The sequence below is a fragment of the Camellia sinensis genome, chromosome 4 (genome assembly GCF_055761805.1).
Source record: "Camellia sinensis isolate YWXY chromosome 4, ASM5576180v1, whole genome shotgun sequence".
In the NCBI taxonomy this organism is placed as follows: Eukaryota; Viridiplantae; Streptophyta; class Magnoliopsida; order Ericales; family Theaceae; genus Camellia; species Camellia sinensis.
Window position 1 is genome coordinate 65,908,224 of NC_138964.1, and position 18,739 is coordinate 65,926,962.

The 18,739-nt window shown below is 39.2% G+C and overlaps 1 protein-coding gene across 2 annotated transcripts; it reads left to right on the plus strand.

The window, feature by feature from the left end:
• The first annotated feature begins 12,379 nt into the window (after positions 1 to 12,379).
• Positions 12,380 to 18,619, plus strand: LOC114289378 (uncharacterized). 2 transcript variants are annotated; one of them, XM_082925088.1, is made up of 4 exons: positions 12,380 to 12,999; positions 14,043 to 14,447; positions 17,373 to 17,470; positions 18,270 to 18,619. In XM_082925088.1, exons 1-4 carry the CDS (start codon positions 12,469 to 12,471, stop codon positions 18,484 to 18,486), a joined length of 1,251 nt encoding a protein of 416 aa, XP_082781214.1. In that variant the 5' UTR covers positions 12,380 to 12,468; the 3' UTR covers positions 18,487 to 18,619. The 2 variants fall into 2 exon arrangements, with proteins under 2 accessions (XP_082781214.1, XP_082781215.1); XM_082925089.1 differs by having other exon boundaries at positions 18,273 to 18,619.
• Positions 18,620 to 18,739: the final 120 nt, after the last annotated feature.

An 18,739-nucleotide genomic window follows, 5' to 3' on the forward strand; every position in this document is an offset into this window, starting at 1 on the left:
CTCAGAAGGTAAATAAACCAGGATGTCATTCACGAAAACGGCCACGAAGCGATCTAAGAATTCCTGGAAGATCCGGTTCATCAAGTCCATAAAGACTGCCGGTGCATTGATAAGCCCAAATGGCATCACCAGAAACTCATAACGGCCATACCGCGTACGGAATGCCGTCTTCGGAATATCCTCCTCCTTGACTCTCAACTGGTGGTAACCCGATCTCAAGTCTATCTTAGAGAAACAACGGGAACCTTTCAACTGGTCAAACAAGTCGTCTATACGGGGCATAGGGTACTTATTCTTGACCGTAGCCCGATTCAACTTCCGGTAGTCAATACAAAGTCTCAAGGCACCATCTTTCTTTTTAGCAAAGAGGGCCGGTACTCCCCACGGTGAAACACTAGGGTGAACAAAACCCTTATCTAGCAATTCCTGGAGCTGAATCTTCAACTCACTCAACTCAGCTGGGGCAAAACGGTAAGGTGTCATAGAAATCGGCACCGTGCCGGGCACTAAATCAATAAAGAACTCTATCTCTCGGTGAGGTGGAAAACTAACGAGATTTTCGGGAAGAACACTCGAATACTCACAAACCACCCTCGGCAACACATTCTGGGTCTCATCACACTCACTACTCAAAAGGCTGGCAAGAAGACCACTAAGCTCACTCCGCTCTCGTGGATCATACACCGGTGGTAACACACTACCAACCCGATCCCCTAAGAAATGGAAACACTCCCCGCTCAAGGTACATACTGTGACCCTCTAGCGGTAGCAATCAATAACTGCCCGGTATGACGATAGGCAGTCCATACCCAAAATAACATCAAAACCCTTCATGGGCATAATGACAAAAGGAAAAGGAAGCCTACGGTCGGCGACCTCTATATCACAACCTTTACATCCGTGTTTCAAAATTAATTCACCCCCAACAGGTGATACAACACATATAGGAGATGCTAACTGTGCCAACTCCAATTCCAAAACAGATGCAAATGCAGCAGTTACAAAGGAATGAGATGCACCCGTATCAATCAACACACTAGCAACCGAGTTACAAAACAGAAAGGTACCTCTCACAACTAATGGAGCCGATACTAGATCCTGCGTGGTAACAGCATACATGCGCCCTGTAGGTCCCTGATCTACCTGCTCACCCCTAGGAGCATACGACTACTGCATAGACTGGGATGATGAAGCTCCCGGATTGGCCCTCGAGGCTTGCACAGACTGAGCTGGCTAATAACTTTGCGTCTGCCTAGAACTAGACGCTCCCGAAGTGGCACTCAACTGTGGGCAAAACCTCTTCAAGTGCCCAGGCTGACCACACTGATAACAAGACAAAGGCTGGCCCCTGCCCTGACTCTGGCCTTGAGGTCGAACTGAAGAAGAAGCAGCTCGCTGACCTCCTCCCTTCTGTGGGCAAACTGAAGACTTGTAACCCAGCTGGCCACATGCGAAACAAGTCAAGCCTCCCTGACTACCTCTCCCGGAGCCTACACTCGGCACTAGGAAGGTCGATCTAGCCAAACCGCCCTGAGATTGCTGAGGGTTGAAACCTCTCTGTCTCCTGCCATCACCCTGGCCATCTTGGCTTCTCTTGGAGCCTCTCTGTCCCTCCTCTTCCTCCTGCATCATAATCTCCATATGAGCTGCAGCATCCACCAGACGTCTATACTCTCGAATGAAAGACCCTCCAACCCTCAACTTGAGTCCACGCCTCAATTTCCGTTCAAACTCAAAGCAACGGCGTTCCTCGGACACCACAAGTTCAGGTGCAAACCTGGACAAACTTGTAAATGTGGCCTCAAACTCGGCCACTGACAAACCCTGCTGCTTAAGCTGGCAAAACTGTTCCGTCAGCTTTCTCCCTAGCAGCTGAAGATAAGAACTTCTCCTAGAAGGCATTTACAAAAACCCCCCATGCACCATCAACATTACCCTTCTCGTACTTCCATCACTGACCCGCATCTCCTTTTAGTTGGAGGGATGCCAAGGTCACCTTTAAAGCCCCGTCCTCGATGCTAAGCATCTCAAACGTCTTCTCCATCTGTTCCAACTACTCGTCAACCTTAAGTGGCTCCTTCGGATCCCCAATAAAATCGTCCGGGTTAGACCGGAAAAACTCTCTCTTCAAGAAAGAAGGCCTGCCTCAGCAACATGGGCCTGAGCCTGATTCCCAGCTCTGAGAATACCCAAAGCTCCTGCTATCTCTCGGGCCAAGGCACTCATAGCCTGCTGACTCGCTGGCTCGGCCACATTAGCCTGACCAACTCCCTCCTGCATTGCTGGAACGTCATCCGGTAAAGGCATTTCCTGCCTACCACGCCTACCTCCACGTCCTCGTACTCGTCCTGACATCCTAATAAAGGTGACAAGAACATTAGAACATTCATAAATGTGCCGAAACTAAACACTCGCGTCCTACTACACGGACAACTGCAATTCACTCTACATAAGCACATAAACACATAAGCACTTACGAATTTCATTTCCGGATAATGACAGTCCCGAGGCGTTACTAGAGTTCCGGTTAAAAACAGCATTGATCAAGTGCCTTTCCAACAAGACTCCCAGGAACCCAAGGATCCAATCAACATCCTAGAAGCTACATTCCATACCCACATAGTCACATAAGCATGTTATCAATTAAACACATAGCATATGACACTACATCTAAGTCTCTATCAAGCGAGACAAACCCATTGTGATACTAATCACTTCCCACGTATCCAAAGTATTCGAACCTGGTACGCTCTGATACCAAGTTGTGACGCCCTCAAAATAATACATAAAACCCATCACTTTAGACATGTAATGATATAAGAGAAATCAACATCTTTCTATTCATCAGAGTAGTTCTTACAACAATATTAAATGTTAACAACAAAAGCAAATGCCCTACGGGCTTACAGCTTTCCAAGTCAACACTTGGTTACAAAAAGAAGAGTACTAACTCTATACAAAATAAGCCCTTGGCTTGATATACATGTAATACAAACAAAATAATCAAAAAGAGTCTTCAACTCCCATAACCATCCAAGCTATGTCCTTGGAGGTGGTATGCTACCTGTACCTGAAAAAGATGTCCCATAAAGGGTGAGCCAACGCCCAGTAGAGATATGCTAAACACAACATGAGCAATAACTAAGACATTAGCAATTGACAAATGTTTGACTCGCATAACCCAATTCATATACCACTTTCATCACATGACCACAGTGTCCATATCTCATCTCATTTTCCATTTCTTATCAAATTCACAATTCACAACAACGGCTCAGAACCTAGCCAACAATTTACATGAGGTAGTGACTCATATTAAACATTTCCCATTTCACAATATATAGGCATACTGGCTATATCAACACTTTGATAGATAAGCATATAAGCTATATCAATACTTCCATAGATAAGAATATGAGCTATATCAACACATTAACTGATAAGCATATGAGCTGTATCAACGGAGTCCATTCCCTATCTCCTCCCAAACGTTAACCGGTTTAGAGGTCCATCCCCTATCTTCCCCTAAACCATGGAGTACATCCCCTATCTCCTCCCCCACACACAACGTATATACACAAAGGTCATATACATAATCAATCAATACATATAGTTAATGTATTCTGCCAACCGTCATACTCTATGACACAACCAATTGATTAGTTTTAGTTTGCCTAACCATCATGCATTGTCTACAACAATTAAAACTACCCTCCACCGGTAGCCCAGAGCAATTATTTCTAAACAGATAATAAAAGTACCAACAGATAAAATATCTATATTTCCAAAAGTGAGTGATTAATAAATCCAACTTCACTAATCCATCCCATAATGAGCCAATTTCATTATATTCAACTCAATTCCACAATTTCTCACCAAACGTCATTAATTACACTAATGACCCAAATATACCCAAACATGGCATAATTCCCCTTATTCTCAATATTGACTCCAAGAGTCCATATATTACCAACAACATCAACATACTCATTTTGAAACCCAAATACATATTTATGGTCCAAAATAATCAAAAACCCTCTTTTCAAAAGTATACGTTTGAAACCCTAGTTTCCAAAACCCAAAGCCATTTATACAACAAACTCAATATCTAGGTCAAAACCCATAAGAGTGAGTAGGAATCCCTACCTCAAAAGATGAAACCCAACGAAGGAGACGACAAAAATGAAGATGCTCCAAATCCCGAAATTTTTGGATCAAAGTGTAGCCCTCGACGATCAACACCTTTCTTACAAAGGCCAAAGGGTGAGAGATTACCCTAGCTAGATCAATACTTAGAGAGAAGTGGAGGTTTTAGAGAGAGAATGTCTTAAATGGCGTTTTTGAAAAGTAAGAGAGAAAGAGAAGTTGTAGAAAGTGATTTTAAAACGCCTAGTTGCCAACTGATATACGACATTCCCGCTCAAGCGGATAACAGGACGCTCGAGCCTCAAGAACAGAAAACTGGGTCCGCTCGAGCGCAAGAATGCCCGCTCGAGCTCCAAGACACAAAGATAAAGCACACCCGCTTGAGCGCGAAAGACCAGTCTGCTCGAGCGTAGATTTTCATCTCCTAGAACTTTCACCAACAAGGTACTACCCGCTCGAGCGCCAACAAGCCCACTCGAGTGCAACCCGCTCGAGCGCAAGAAACCCGCTCGAGCATAGAAAACACATCTGCAGAAGTTTTGTAGGGACACGAAATGCTAAAAGGGTGTAAACCCCGCTTGAGCGTAAAATGACCCGCTCGAGTGTACCATTCAAAAACTGGGCAACAACAATGGGAGCCAAAGCTCTACCAACCTGTAACAACCAAGCCCAACACATCCTAAAACTCAAACAAATGGATTTAAAGAACGACAACAAGATAGATATAACTACCAACTCCACGGAACCAAAGTCCGGGATACAATAGATACAAAAAGGAAAACCAGGATCGCTATACTTTCTTAAATGGTGAGTTAGATGAAGAAATTTACATAGAACAACCATAAGGGTTTTCTGTTCCAGGAAAAGAAAAGAAAGTGTGTAAATTGGTTAAATCATTATATGGTTTAAAACAAGCGCCAAAGCAATGGCATGAGAAATTTGACAAGGCAATGATGTCAAATGGATTTAAAATTAATGAGTGTGATAAATGTGTTTATATTAAAAACATAGACAAAGGTTGTCATTGTATGTCTTTATGTAGATGATATGCTCATCATAGGTAGTAATAATAATATGATTAAAACTACCAAGAAAATGTTGAATAAACATTTTGACATGAAGGACATGGGCATTGCTGATGTAATTCTTGGTATGAAAATTACCAAAACATCAGAAGGATATGCTTTGTCACAATCTTATTACATTGAGAAAATACTTGACAAATTCAGCAAAGATGATGATCATCTTGCTAGAACACCTGTAGATGTTAATTTGTTTCTATCTAAAAATATACAGGAAAGTATTTCTCAATTAGAGTATGCCCAGATTATTGGAAGCTTAATGTACTTGATGAACTGCACTCGTCCGGATATAGCTTATGCAGTAAGTAAATTAAGTAGATATACGAGTAACCCAGGAGTAGAACACTGGAAAGCAATTATAAGGGTTCTTAGATATCTCCGATTTACTCGTAACATTAGGCTTAATTATATCAGTACTTGAAGGATACTGTGATGTAAATTAGATATCGGATACTAGAGACTCAAAGTCCACCAGTGGGTATGTCTTCACTCTTGGTGGGGCGGCTGTATCTTGAAAATCTTCCAAACAGACTTGCATTGCTAGGTCTACTATAGAATCTGAATTCATAACTTTAGACAAAGCTGGGGAAGAAGCAGAATGGCTTCGCCACTTCCTTGAAGATATTTCAATATGGCCAAAATCGGTGCCTGCTATATGCATACATTGTGATGGTCAATCAGCAATAGGTAGAGCACAGAGTCATATGTATAATGGTAAGTCACGACACATTCGTCGTCGACATAATACCGTGAGACAACTACTCTATAATAAAATTATTTCCATTGAATATGTGAAGTCTAAAGACAACATAGCGGATCCACTAACCAAAGGGTTAGCAAGAGAGTTAGTTGAGAATTCATCGAGAGAAATCGGACTAAAGCCTATTAAATAAGAGTTACCACAACGGCAACCCAACCTAGTTGACTGGATATCCCAAGATCTAGGTTCAAAGGGACAACCGAGTTGTGAATGACTCAAAAGGATCACTGGGGAGTTTAACTCCTACCTATTTCTATGATGAAAGAGTGATGTCTGCAGCGGTTTAGGTTAAGTAATACTTTTAATGATTCTTATATCTAGGTAAACCTAGTGGAGTATGGCAGGATACTCTTCATAAGAATCACCTATGTGAGTGTGAACTGGGCCGGTTCTATGAGATTTGTGAAGAGCTACAATTCTCTAGAACACTCATGAAAGACCAAGTTGTTCATGGCCAAAATGAACACAATAGTGAGAACTAAACTGTGTCTGGGGATATACTGTGTGAGTTCTATTGTCTTGGTTTACACAAACGGCTGAACAGTTCAAGACATCATGTTCACTAGTTAGCTAGTAAATCTAATAGTGTCTCACAAGGGAAGGTTCAAAGCCAAAAGCTACCTATCATTTTCAGAATATTTCCAATTTTTGTACTTTTTGTATTTAGATCATGTTGTTGCATTTTCTCTCCGTCAAATTCTTTTCATGTGGGGGATTGTTGGAAAAATGGTTTAATATAGGCATATTTTGGGCCAACTTTGAGCCCAAAATTGAGTGGGTCCCGAACGTCTTTTGGGGTGGGTCCGAAGAGGTGAAGTGTTATTTGCCGCGTGGCAAGTCACACGGTGAAGACGGTACGTCAAAACCATTTATGAGTGAATGGGAAGTTGACGTCGTTTTCGAGTTCGTGGAATTGAACATTTAAAGATTTAAATGTGGGTTTCCTTTTAATGAGTTGTCCCACATTGAAACTTTAAGAGAGTTTTTTTTTGTGTATATAACCTCTAGACTACAACACTTGTTGAGCCCCAAGAGGCACCCCAAGTTTGTAGAAGGGAGAAGTTATGGATAAAGTGAACCATAGCCCAAACCACCACACACGCGCACGCACCACCGCCGTCCGTGCGTCCGTCCGTGCGTCCGACCAGTCGAGTCGTGCAGGGCGCGGGTGTAGGATGTGGGTTGGGTCGGTTCTTATATTAATTTTTTGGACAAAATTTATTTAAATTTTAAATAAAATTAAATTCAAATTTTGTGCCAAAAATTGAATTAATTTTCTGTCTAAATTTATCTCTTTCAATCCAAAATTCCTCAACAGATTAAAACTGTTTTTCAGTTATTTAACTTCTAGAAACTGCTCAGTAGTTCCGGGTGTAACTGTCCAGCAGTTAAATCTGTTCAAACAGGTTGTAGATCTGTTTGAATTTTGAAGTATACCTGTTCAAACAAGTACATACCTGTTCGGTTCCTCACAGCACATGTTGGACAAATTTGTTGTGCCTATAAATACCAACATTCTAGCAGTGTTAAAGCATCCGAAAATCAGTCTGCAAGTTATATGTTTGCTGTCCTATTTCTCTCATTTGCATTTATAATCTACATTCTAGTTTTAGAGAAAATTAAAGAGAGTATTAGAACACAAGGTTCTAGTTTGCCGGCCAAATTTGTTTTGAGTGCTACTACAAATCTGTGAAGATCATTGTATCTTGGGAGATAGACGTCACATAACCGTAAACACCATAGCAGGGCGAATCTGTCTTAAGGACAGAGTGCCACACACTCGACTTGGTCTTTTATTTTTCATTTGGTTCGACAAAATAAATTCTGTAAGTTTTTATTTTATTTTGTTTGATTTAGTTTCAATATATTTTATTTACACAAAAGATTGTTCCAATAGTTATAGCCATGTTGTACTAGGGATATTTTGGATTTTGAATTTTCTATGTCTACAGTTGAAAAATGATGGATGTTGATTGTGAAATGAATTTTAAATTTGGGGGATGCACCAATAAATCCCAAATTAATAACTTATGCACTGTTTAGTCCTAAAAGTTTTTTTATAGACTGAAAGGTCCCATTACAATGTTAATAACATCAGATACAATGTTAATAACATCAGAGTCATGTTACAAACATTGGATTTCAAACATCTAATGTTCATCAAATTTCAATAATGTTTGAAAATATAGGATGAAAAACATCTAATGTTCATCAGATTTCAATAAATTTTTAAATTATAGAATGAAACATCAGATCATTTACATCATTCACATCATGTTGATGTAAAAATGGGACTAAATTGAGCATAAGAAAACTTTTAGGACTAAATGGTTCAACGTTTCAAAAACTAAGACTTATGGGTAAATTTTCCTTTAAATTTATCCATTATGATAATTTTATTTAAGGATAGAATTGTACCAAAAAAAATAAAATTAGAGGGGGTTCGCTTTTGTAGAAGTGAGTTTTTGGTTAGAAGTGTACCATATGAATCTTTAGTTATGCATCCTTTAAAAAAGGGTGTAATATATGAATATTTAGTTACGCTATTTTTTCTTTTAATTATGACAAATTTTCTTCTTTATGTATGATATTACTTTAGTTATAATACAAAAAATTAGAATAATTTCATTTTTTTAATTATGCACACTCTTTGAAGGGTTTTTTTCTTTTTCTTTTCTTTTTTTTGTTTTTTGTTTTTTATTTTTTGTTTTTATTAATGTTATTGGGTTCCCGCCAGTTTTAATTCCCGCGTAATATATATATATATATACGGGGTGCGAACTTCACACAAATCAAGCGCCACTCTTCTCTCTCTCTCTCCAATGGCGCATCAGAAGAAACTTACAGAGTACGAGCTTCGAAGGCTTGAGAACATCAAGCGCAACGATGAAATGTTCGATTCTCTTAAGATCCATTCCAAAATTAACGACCTCTCTGCTTCAACTAAGCGCCAAAGGTCTCTCTCTATCTTACATTTTTTAAATGCCTATACATATATATGTATATATATATAATGTTAAAGATCTACTAAACTCTCTCTCTATTTCTCTCTCTAGAGCTCTGTTATAAATACCATGTTATAAATGATGTATTATTGATTTGTTTGTATTAATTACAAAGAGTAATGAACTCTCTCTTTTATAGAGGGGAGAGTGTTACAAAGGGGCCAAAAGAGCCGAAAGAAGAAAACATAATTATTAAACACTTTACATATTATATTCTAACAGCCCCTCTCAAACTCAAGGAGGATAGGCACTAGCCAACTTGAGTTTGGAGAGAGTAACAAAACAGAAAAATAAACTGATAAATAAAATAAAACAGGATAGGAGACACGGTATGGTCGTGTCAGACCGATGTAGCAGACAGTTTATGGGGTCATGTCGGACCGTTGTAGCAGACAGTTTACGGGGTCATGTCGGACCGTTGTAGCAGACACTGTGTGGTCGTGTCAGACCGATGTAGAAGACAATTTATGGGGTCATGTCGGACCGATGTAGAAGACAGTTTACGGGGTCATGTCGGACCGTTGTAGAAGACAGTTTATGGGGTCATGTCGGACCGTTGTAGAAGGACAGTTTACGAGGTCATGTCGGACCGATGTAGCAGGACAGTTTACGAGGTCATGCCGGACCGATGTAGCAGGACAGTTTACGGGGTCATGTCGGACCGTTGAAGCAGGACAGTTTACGGGGTCATGTCGGACCGTTGTAGAAGCTTGTGGTGGTGCACCAAGGGGGCGACTTAGGGAGTGCGCCATGGGGTGACTTGAACATGATACTGTGTATAACCCCCCCTCAAACTCAAATAGGTGTAAAGATAGAAACCTATTTGAGGTTGAAACAAAGGGATTGATAAAGCTGACTGGTGTAGAAGACACTGTATGAGTGTGTAGATAGGATGCCCAAAAGATATACATGGATGTAGATATCGAGCCCTCAAAAGACGTGCCCTCAAAAGGTGTAGAAACCTATTTGAGGTTGAAACAAAGGGATTGATAAAGCTGACTGGTGTAGAAGACACTGTATGAGTGTGTAGATAGGCTGCCCAAAAGATATACATGGATGTAGATATCGAGCCCTCAAAAGACGTGCCCTCAAAAGGTGTGCCCGCACCCTCAAAAGGCGTGTCATCAAAAGGCGTGCCCAAATGCATCAAAAGGCGTGCCATGAAAAGGCGTGCCAGTTTGTCGGCGAGAAGAGGCGCGCGATGCGCGTGGCTGCCTCGGCTATTTAACCAAGACAGAGCTGAGGCAGAGGCGAAGACAAACAATTGGCGAAAATCCTCTGAAAAACTCTTCGTTTTGCTGAGAAGGTTTTGCTGAGAAGATACTCTGTAACACTCTCTATAACACTCTGGTGCCCAGAAAAAATGGCTTCGTCTTCCCGCGGGCTGCTTACCCTCTTTCCCGACCTCAACGAGTCCACAGGAGAGAGAACTGGGGCGGTGTCCCGTGAACCTCAACCAAACACCACTGGGTTTGCTCCGTTGAACTTCCCGATGCAGGCAGTGGAGCAAAAAATGGCGGTGCAGTCGGATGTGGAAGCCAATCAGTATACGTTGAAGGCATGTGTGGAGTCCATGACGGCGGTCACAAATCTGTCGCACCGGCTACAGAGTAGGACAAATGAGGTGCAGCAGTTAAACTCCCAGCTGGCTCTGCTCCAACGCATGTATAAGGATGCGCGAGCAGAGATGAGCGTGCTAAGGGCAGAAAACAAGGAGCTGAAGCGGAAGGCCACCGTGATGTTCCGATTTGGAGGGCCGCCATATGCTGCAGTGGAGGAGCAGGGACTAAATGTGCTCGGTGGCGTGGGAAGCACGGAGGCAACACCGTCAAGGGTCGGCCAGGACGGAGGCAAGAAGAAGAGACCTGCTGCAGAATAGAGAAGGGATGTGGTTGTTGTTTGTGTTTTTTTTTTTTTTTTTTTTTTGTTTTTTTTTTTTTTTTTTTTTTTTTTTTTTGTAAAATGGTGATCGGGGTGAGGCCCGATATGAATAAAATGATTTTGGTGTGCAAGCGTCTGCGTCTTTGGTTTGTTTTTTATTTTATTTTTTTTTTTTATTTTTTTTTTTTATGAACAGAAAATATAAAAGAGAATAAAATAAAATAAAAAATAAAAAATAAAAAAAGAGAGAAGGCATGACAACTGTCTCTCGGGCAAGTATGTGATAAAATAAAATAAAAAAGGTGGGGGTGGTGGAAAAGTATGTTGGTTTTCAGGAAAAGAAAATGTAAAAGATAATAAAATAAAAAGAAAGTAAAAAGAGAGAAGGCAGCTTTAAAAAAGAAAACAAGAAAGCACAGGTCACTCACTCACTCTCTTTTTCAGAGAAAGAGAGTACATGCTTTTCTATTGTAATTACTCCTGTAGATGAGTTGCAGGTGCAAGGGGTTTATAACCCTGGGCTTCTGAGGAAGATCAGTGGTGTTGGATTTTCTGGGGGTCGAGGGGCTGGCCCTGGGGGTCGACGCCGGGAGTGATCATGTCGGGGCGTTGGTACATGTTGGAGAGGAGTAAGGTTGGGCTGATGCTGGGTTTGGTGTGGAGCCTGGAGCAGCGATCTCCATGCCTGCAAGCTCCGAGCTTGAAGTAGAAAGGGCAGTTGACTCTGTCCTTCTCTGTTCCGAATATCGAAGCCAAGTGCTCAGGTGAGAGCATGGCCCGTGCTTGGGAGGTACTTTCAGTGTTGCCTTTTTGCCGGCTCTCGAAAGCCGAGGCTCGATCGAAGCTGTTGTAGCTGTAGAGATCGACGAAGGCTGTGGAGAGAGGGGTTGAAGTGTTGGCGCTGACGGAGGCGCCGGAGATTGATCGGAAAGTGTGGTCTCCTCCGAGTGGACTGTGGAGGAAGAAAGATGATTCGGGTCGGGTCTGACGTAGCAGAAGGAGTGACCCAGATCGTCGAGTGGGTCGGAAATGACGATGGACAAAGAACTCCATCATGGCCGGTGAAGCAGACGCTGATCTTCCCCACAGAAAATCGCAGTGTTTTTCTATGCCCTAGCTTCCTTCTGAAGAGAAAGAGAGCCAGAGCCCTCAGCCCATGTGTGTGTTGTGGTGTCTGTGTGTATGGCAGTGTGTGGATCAATATGTGATGCTTCTGCTAACTCCGAATCAAAACAGCGGGAGAGAAGGTATGTGTAGAGGTCCGGCGGGCGGCCAAGGCGAGACTGCCGCCCGCCGGTGAAGCAGAATGACTAGGTTGTTAACCTAGCTCTGATACCATGTTATAAATACCATGTTATAAATGATGTATTATTGATTTGTTTGTATTAATTACAAAGAGTAATGAACTCTCTCTTTTATAGAGGGGAGAGTGTTACAAAGGGGCCAAAAGAGCCGAAAGAAGAAAACATAATTATTAAACACTTTACATATTATATTCTAACAAGCTCAAATCAAGTCTTACAAAAATGTCCCGGAGAAGAAATCGAAAATCGAAACCCCAATTTTCATTCGGCGTTCGCTACGGACCAAAGGAATGCCACCTGATGCCACCAATATGCACGATTTTGATGAAACCCTAACTAAGACCCCCAAATCAAACCCTAAATATGAGTCCTCAGGTCCTATTACCATCGGTGATGCGTATTGCGGTTACGCCTCTCACCAACAAAAATTCACTGAAAAAATCATGGGTGTTTTTAAAAAACCCCAATTGTGTTGCGGTCATGACTCGAGGGAGGAAATTGAAGGGGGTTCCTGCAATTCGATGGCTCGTGTGAATGAAAATGTCAATTTTGGCTACCCAATTCGGGTTCGGGGTTGTGTTGATTTGGAATCAATGGGGTTGGAACCAGAAAACATAGCTAGGGTTGTACCAGGGAGAATACTAGTGTTGAGGTTCTTTCCGTCTACGGATGTGAAATTGATTGCCGTGGGAAACAATTTTGGGAATGTTGGATTTTGGGATTTTGATGTTGAGAATGAGGATGGAGATGGGATTTATCTGTACCGCCCTCATCCACGGCTGGTTTCGGGGATTGTAATTCAACCATTTTCCATTTCAAAGGTATTACTTTTGCAATTTATTTATGCTGTGTTTGGTTGGGGGATTTGGGAAGGGATTTGGAAAGGGAAATGGAAAAGGTAGGTGAAATGTGAATAAATCATGCCTATATTTCACATAGTTTCACATACCTTTTCCCTTTCTCTTTCCAAATTCCTCCCCAAATCCCTCAACCAAATACAGCATTAAAGTATATGTTTTTTGCCCTATAAAGAAGTAATATAGCATGTGTATGTGCAATTATCCTCGTTCACTGCTCGAGCGATGAAAAACCTCTCTGCACGAAATCAACAATTTAAAGAGGCACCCTCTAGCACATTTCTTCACCTTTTTCTTTCTATCTTCTTTCTCCTCTCCCTCTTTCCGAAAACCCCAAGTTTCTTACCCCAAATCTCTCTCATTTCTCTAAGATCTAGCCTAAATCACTTGTAAGGAGTGAAGTACATGTAAAGATCTTGTTCTTTTACTGATTGGATCTTGGTTTTGTGAAGGATTCTTCTAGAAGCCTTGCTTTCTTGCTCTTTTATTGAGGTAGGGTTACTTTCAACTTAGTAACTCTTTGATTTGAAGATGTTTACGTGGTGTGATTGCAAATATAAGACTTGATTTAAAGATTGAGTGAGGTAAAACTTGTATTTGACAAAAAGGAAAAATTTTATTTGATTATTGTTGGAGTTTTCCTCAATCTTTCATAGAATATGATTATTGATGTTGAAAATTTATGCATGTGTGAAAATAAAGTAAAAGTCCCAAAATTATTGGAACCCTAATTTTGATCTTGATGAGTAGTGCTATTGTGACTAAAATTACCTTTAGTTCTTGGAATTTTAAGAATGATTAGAGGATGGAAGTTATGGATGATAATAGTTGAATTGAGATTTTGATTTTGATATGAATGAAATTATAAATTCTATTTCTGTATTTATTTCTTGTGATATTGAAAACTGGTTCCTTGAAACAACCAATTCTTGTATCCCATTTGTTGGTAGTCACATGACTCAATTTGGCTTGTGCATTCCTCTGTTTGTCTATCAATGTGTATGTAGGTTTATACTAGCTGCTATGATGGATTTATCCGATTGATGGATGTCGAGAAAGAAATATTTGATCTGGTTTATTCCAGCGATCATGCTATATTTTCTATTTCTCAACGAACAAATGATGCAAAGTCCTTGTATTTTAGCGAGGGTCATGGAGTTCTCAATATTTGGGATGAGAGGGCAGGAAAATCTTCAGCTTCGTGGATTTTGCATGAAGATAGAATCAGCACTATAGATTTCAATTCAGAAAACACTGACATGATGGCAACGAGCTCCACAGATGGAACTGCTTGCATTTGGGATTTGAGAAATATTGATGCAGATAAGCCGAAATGTTTGAAGACGCTTAACCATAAAAGGGCTGTGCATTCTGCTTACTTTTCACCATCTGGAAGCTATCTAGCCACAACAAGTTATGTAACGTTTTTTGGACTGGTTATGTTGTTTGTGACTCTCAGTAAGTATCTTGATAGAAATGATGTGAGACTGAGCAATATATTCTATATTTTGTTTCTGTGGGATGTTGACTATAGTGATTAGGTGTAACGATCCGGATCATTGCAACATTGTGAAGTGAAAATAATATTTAATTGCTTCTCCGATCAATTTATATATATGTATATAAAGCTTAAGCATCTAATAAATTATGTCTTTTAAAATTACAAGTTGCAATTGTCTCCAAATATTAAATAATACAAAATAACACCAAAAATTCGGTAATCAATGATTAATCTAATTATCTGAAATTGTATTGGCTTTCATTCCAAATCAACAAACAAATTCATTGATGGGATAAGCTCGACAGCTGAGTAAGTCACCAACTACCACTGCTAGTTGGAGATCAAGTAGCAGAAAATAATCAAAAAGGAAGAAATATGTTTTTTTGATGAATGAAATGATTTACTTGCGAGGTAGATCAATGGCTGAATGAACAGCGTAACAATATATCTTATTAAAGAAGACAATAAAATAATCCAATTATAGAGTCAAATTTATTTGTTGAAAGCAATGGTTCGATGTCCAATGGTATGATAATTCAATCATCAGAACTCAAGTCTTAGCAACCACAGCCATATTAGCCGATAACAAAGCCCAAAACCACACATAGGCCTGTGGTAAAGTTTCAGAAGAAACTAGTTTGCCAACTTTTAACCCTCATTGTCTAGAGTCCAGATCATAGCGAGACAAGACTCAAGTGCTAAATTTTGTACATGAACTTGCTTACTTTGAAGTACAAAACATTTTGATATCCTTGACATAAATATTTTGATACAAGTAATCACAATAATTAAATAATATCACTCAAAATTATTTCATACTTGATCCATATTTTAACAATACACATGCAAAACACAAAGAAGTACTTTTCAGGTAGAACATTGAGGCTGAAACATTAACAGTGGTATCACTTACCTCAAGTGCTAAAAGAATCCCAAAACTAACTTCAAAATACCACGATCCGCTTCAATCTCATAGTCCTGATAAATATAACACCACATAAATAATTATGGAAGGATTACACTCCAGTGTATTTATTAAAAAAAATTATAAATACATTAAAAATCTATAATTTTAATTATTAATATTCATAAACTTGACTACTAATCTGTAATTATTTTTTTAAATTTACACTGATATATAATTTCCTCAATAATTATCAAAGAAAACATTACCTAATGTGTGTTCATGCTATAATCTAAGTCTAGGATTGTTCATTGTCTACAACTGTCATCTATTCTATCTACTTCAGGTCTTGCAAATGTCCTTAACCCATACCCACTTATAATAATCCAATCCCCTTTGTTGATTAATATTAATGCCCATAAACTCACCAGTTTGGTTAAGCAATTTCGTTCATAAGTTCCTTTTTCTTTTTTCTCTTTTTTTTTCAACTATGGTTTCTATGATATCCAACCAGCCATAGGTGGGTCACCAACTCCAACCCACTAGAGAGTGGAAGAAGGTAGGTGACAACCAATGAGGTTCTCTCTCATTTGTGTATAAATAGAGGAAGAGAGAGCTTAAGAATGAGAGAGCAAACCAAGAGAGAGTAAGAGATGTGAGCTAGAAAGACCGTCTCTCTCGGTGTGAGAGAGGGAGACGGGTGAGTGGGTGAGTGAGGATAGTGTGAACTCCTCCTCTACTGTAATCTTTCTGTAATTTCTCCATTGTTATAGTGATAACCGGTTACTCTCTCGTGGACATAGGCATTGAGGCCGAACCACGTTAAATATGGTGTCTCATTCAGTGTGTGTGTTTTTTTGCTTGGTATAATTTATGAAAGGTCTTGGGTGGGATCCCCGATCCCCAACAATATATACATGCAAGTGATATGAATCCCACACAACACACCTTGGCTCCTTGCTTCTTGCACTGACCCAAGCAAGGTACAAATGTTGCCATGCTCTGCTACCTCAGGCACTTCTCACGGGTTAATCGCCAAAAACTACCCAAACATCATACATAACCTGTGCGTTCTAGCCAAACCCTAAAGTAATTTAGCCCCAAATTGAAATACAATAAATAATAGAAAGGAGAGGTTGTACTAGAGTTCTTAGCTTAAAGAATAAATAGATTGACCTAGTACCAAGAATTGATTCTTCAACCTCTTTTGTTGGAACCCTCAAGAGATCCCCTTCTTTGGATTTTTTGAGAATAACTGTAAAACCTAATGAGGTTATTAATCTAATTTTTTTTTAAATTACAAAGTTACCCTCTTCATATATTTGTTATATGCATGTCTTGGGTATTACATTAGGTTTTAAGTCTACCATTTCTTTTGAGATCACAATTTAACACTCAAGAGAAAGCTGGTGATGATACTTTTAAGATGGTGTATAATTTTTGAAGGGGCTTCAGCTTAAATATTTTTCTATTTCAAGTATGTATACTCCGAATTTAAGTTGAGATGTTCACAATTTATTATTAAACTTTACTGAAAACCAAAAAAAAGAAAAGAAAAGAAAATTCATATTAGTGATCGTCACAACATGAGCTAAAAATGTGTTGATGCTCAACTTCTAATTGCACTTCGGCTTATTTGCTCTGGGTTCTAGGTAGGTTTTCTCTTTCTATTTACCACCATTTTAATGGAGGTACTAATTAATTGTTCAGAACATATAGTTACTAGTTACTAGTCAACCCTTCCACTCTAGTCATAAAGTATTTGAGTTACCAATTCTTTTTTAGTATATATAGATTATGTTATATGATCAAATCTTATTTTTGTCAAAAATAACTTGCATATCGCTCTGGAAGTGGTCATAGGAATTTGTTACTTTGATAATCAGTTTGGTGGCTCACTCTTACTGATCTTCGAGGTTTCAATCTCTTCACAGTATTGATGACAATGTTGGCTTACTGACTGGGGCTAATTTTGAAGACGTAACTATGATCAACCATAATAATACAGACGGATGGACTTCTTCATTCAGGTATAGTTTTTGTATGTTGTCATGCTGTTGTGATTAGGTCTGGAACAATCAGCTCACTGTTCTTTGGTAAAACTGATTTACATTTGTGGGTGTTTTCTCATCTAAACTTAAAACTGGATTTATGTGCTTTTGTAACTGATTCACTTTGCAAAATCTACCTTGACTCGGACCTTTTAGATTAGACTCAGAATAGACATCCATGTGTAGATTATATAATTAGATATGAATCATTCACATTTTTTTTTATGCTGGTTGTTCATAACCGTTCTATTTAGCCTTACATGTTTGTAATGAAAAAATAAAATGGAAAATGAATCATCATCCTACCCATGCAGATGTATATTATCTCCTATTTGTTTTTAATGTGTTCATGTTCCCACTTTTGTCATGTAGTTGTTAGAATCGACGGTTTGATTCATGATTCATGCATAGATGGATGTGAATCTATAGGTGAATCTATTTTGGAATAGAATTGACAATGAATCTTATGATTCACAATTCGATTAATACTACAATTCATATGATTCTTGAACTGTCGAGTTGGATAGATTTTGTAGCCCTTTTTCCTTCTTTTTGTGAAAATTTCAAAATACAAATTCTAAGAGTATTTAGTGTGAAAATAACCAATATTCGTGCATGATTTGTTGTTCTTTTGGTGATTAAAAGATTTAATAGGATAAATTAATCTCGACCTTTTGGATCTTCATTTTAACACAAGAAATTTGTATATAAAACTCTGTATCTATCTATATAAGATGGGATTGATTGCTAATATAGCTTCTTCTTTTGGTTGAAAAAGCAGAGCAATATGGGGTTGGGATGATTCATATCTCTTCATTGGTAATATGAAAAGAGGAGTTGATGTTATCTCCGCGGCTAGGAGAGTACGTGTTGCGACTTTACAGAGCCCAAATTTGTCTGGAAGTCCATGCCGCTTTGATACACACCCTTACCAGATTGGGATGCTTGCAGGAGCCACAAGTGGAGGCCAGGTTTACACATGGACAACAACTTGAGCTTCTCTTTTTCAACCACCACGACGGTTGTACTTTAACTTAAAATTAACTTGTTGATGAACAATCAATTTAGTTTATATGTATGCTACTTCATTTGGTAAGTTTTAAATATATTTATGGTTTTGCCTCCCAACTTTTTCTTGCCCGGCCATTTCTGCAAAAACTGTATGTGAACCAGTTTAGATTATTTCTTTGGCAATTTCATTTCTAACTGAAAAACATTAATGAGGTGACCCTGTGTATTGCCATTCCA

Coding starts and splice junctions, on each gene's coding strand:
- LOC114289378 (XM_082925088.1), top strand. CDS start 12,469: ATGCCACCTGATGCCACCAATATGCACGATTTTGATGAAACCCTAACT. Junction 13,000..14,042: donor AACCATTTTCCATTTCAAAG/GTATTACTTTTG, acceptor ATGTGTATGTAG/GTTTATACTAGCTGCTATGA. Junction 17,471..18,269: donor GGATGGACTTCTTCATTCAG/GTATAGTTTTTG, acceptor TGGTTGAAAAAG/CAGAGCAATATGGGGTTGGG.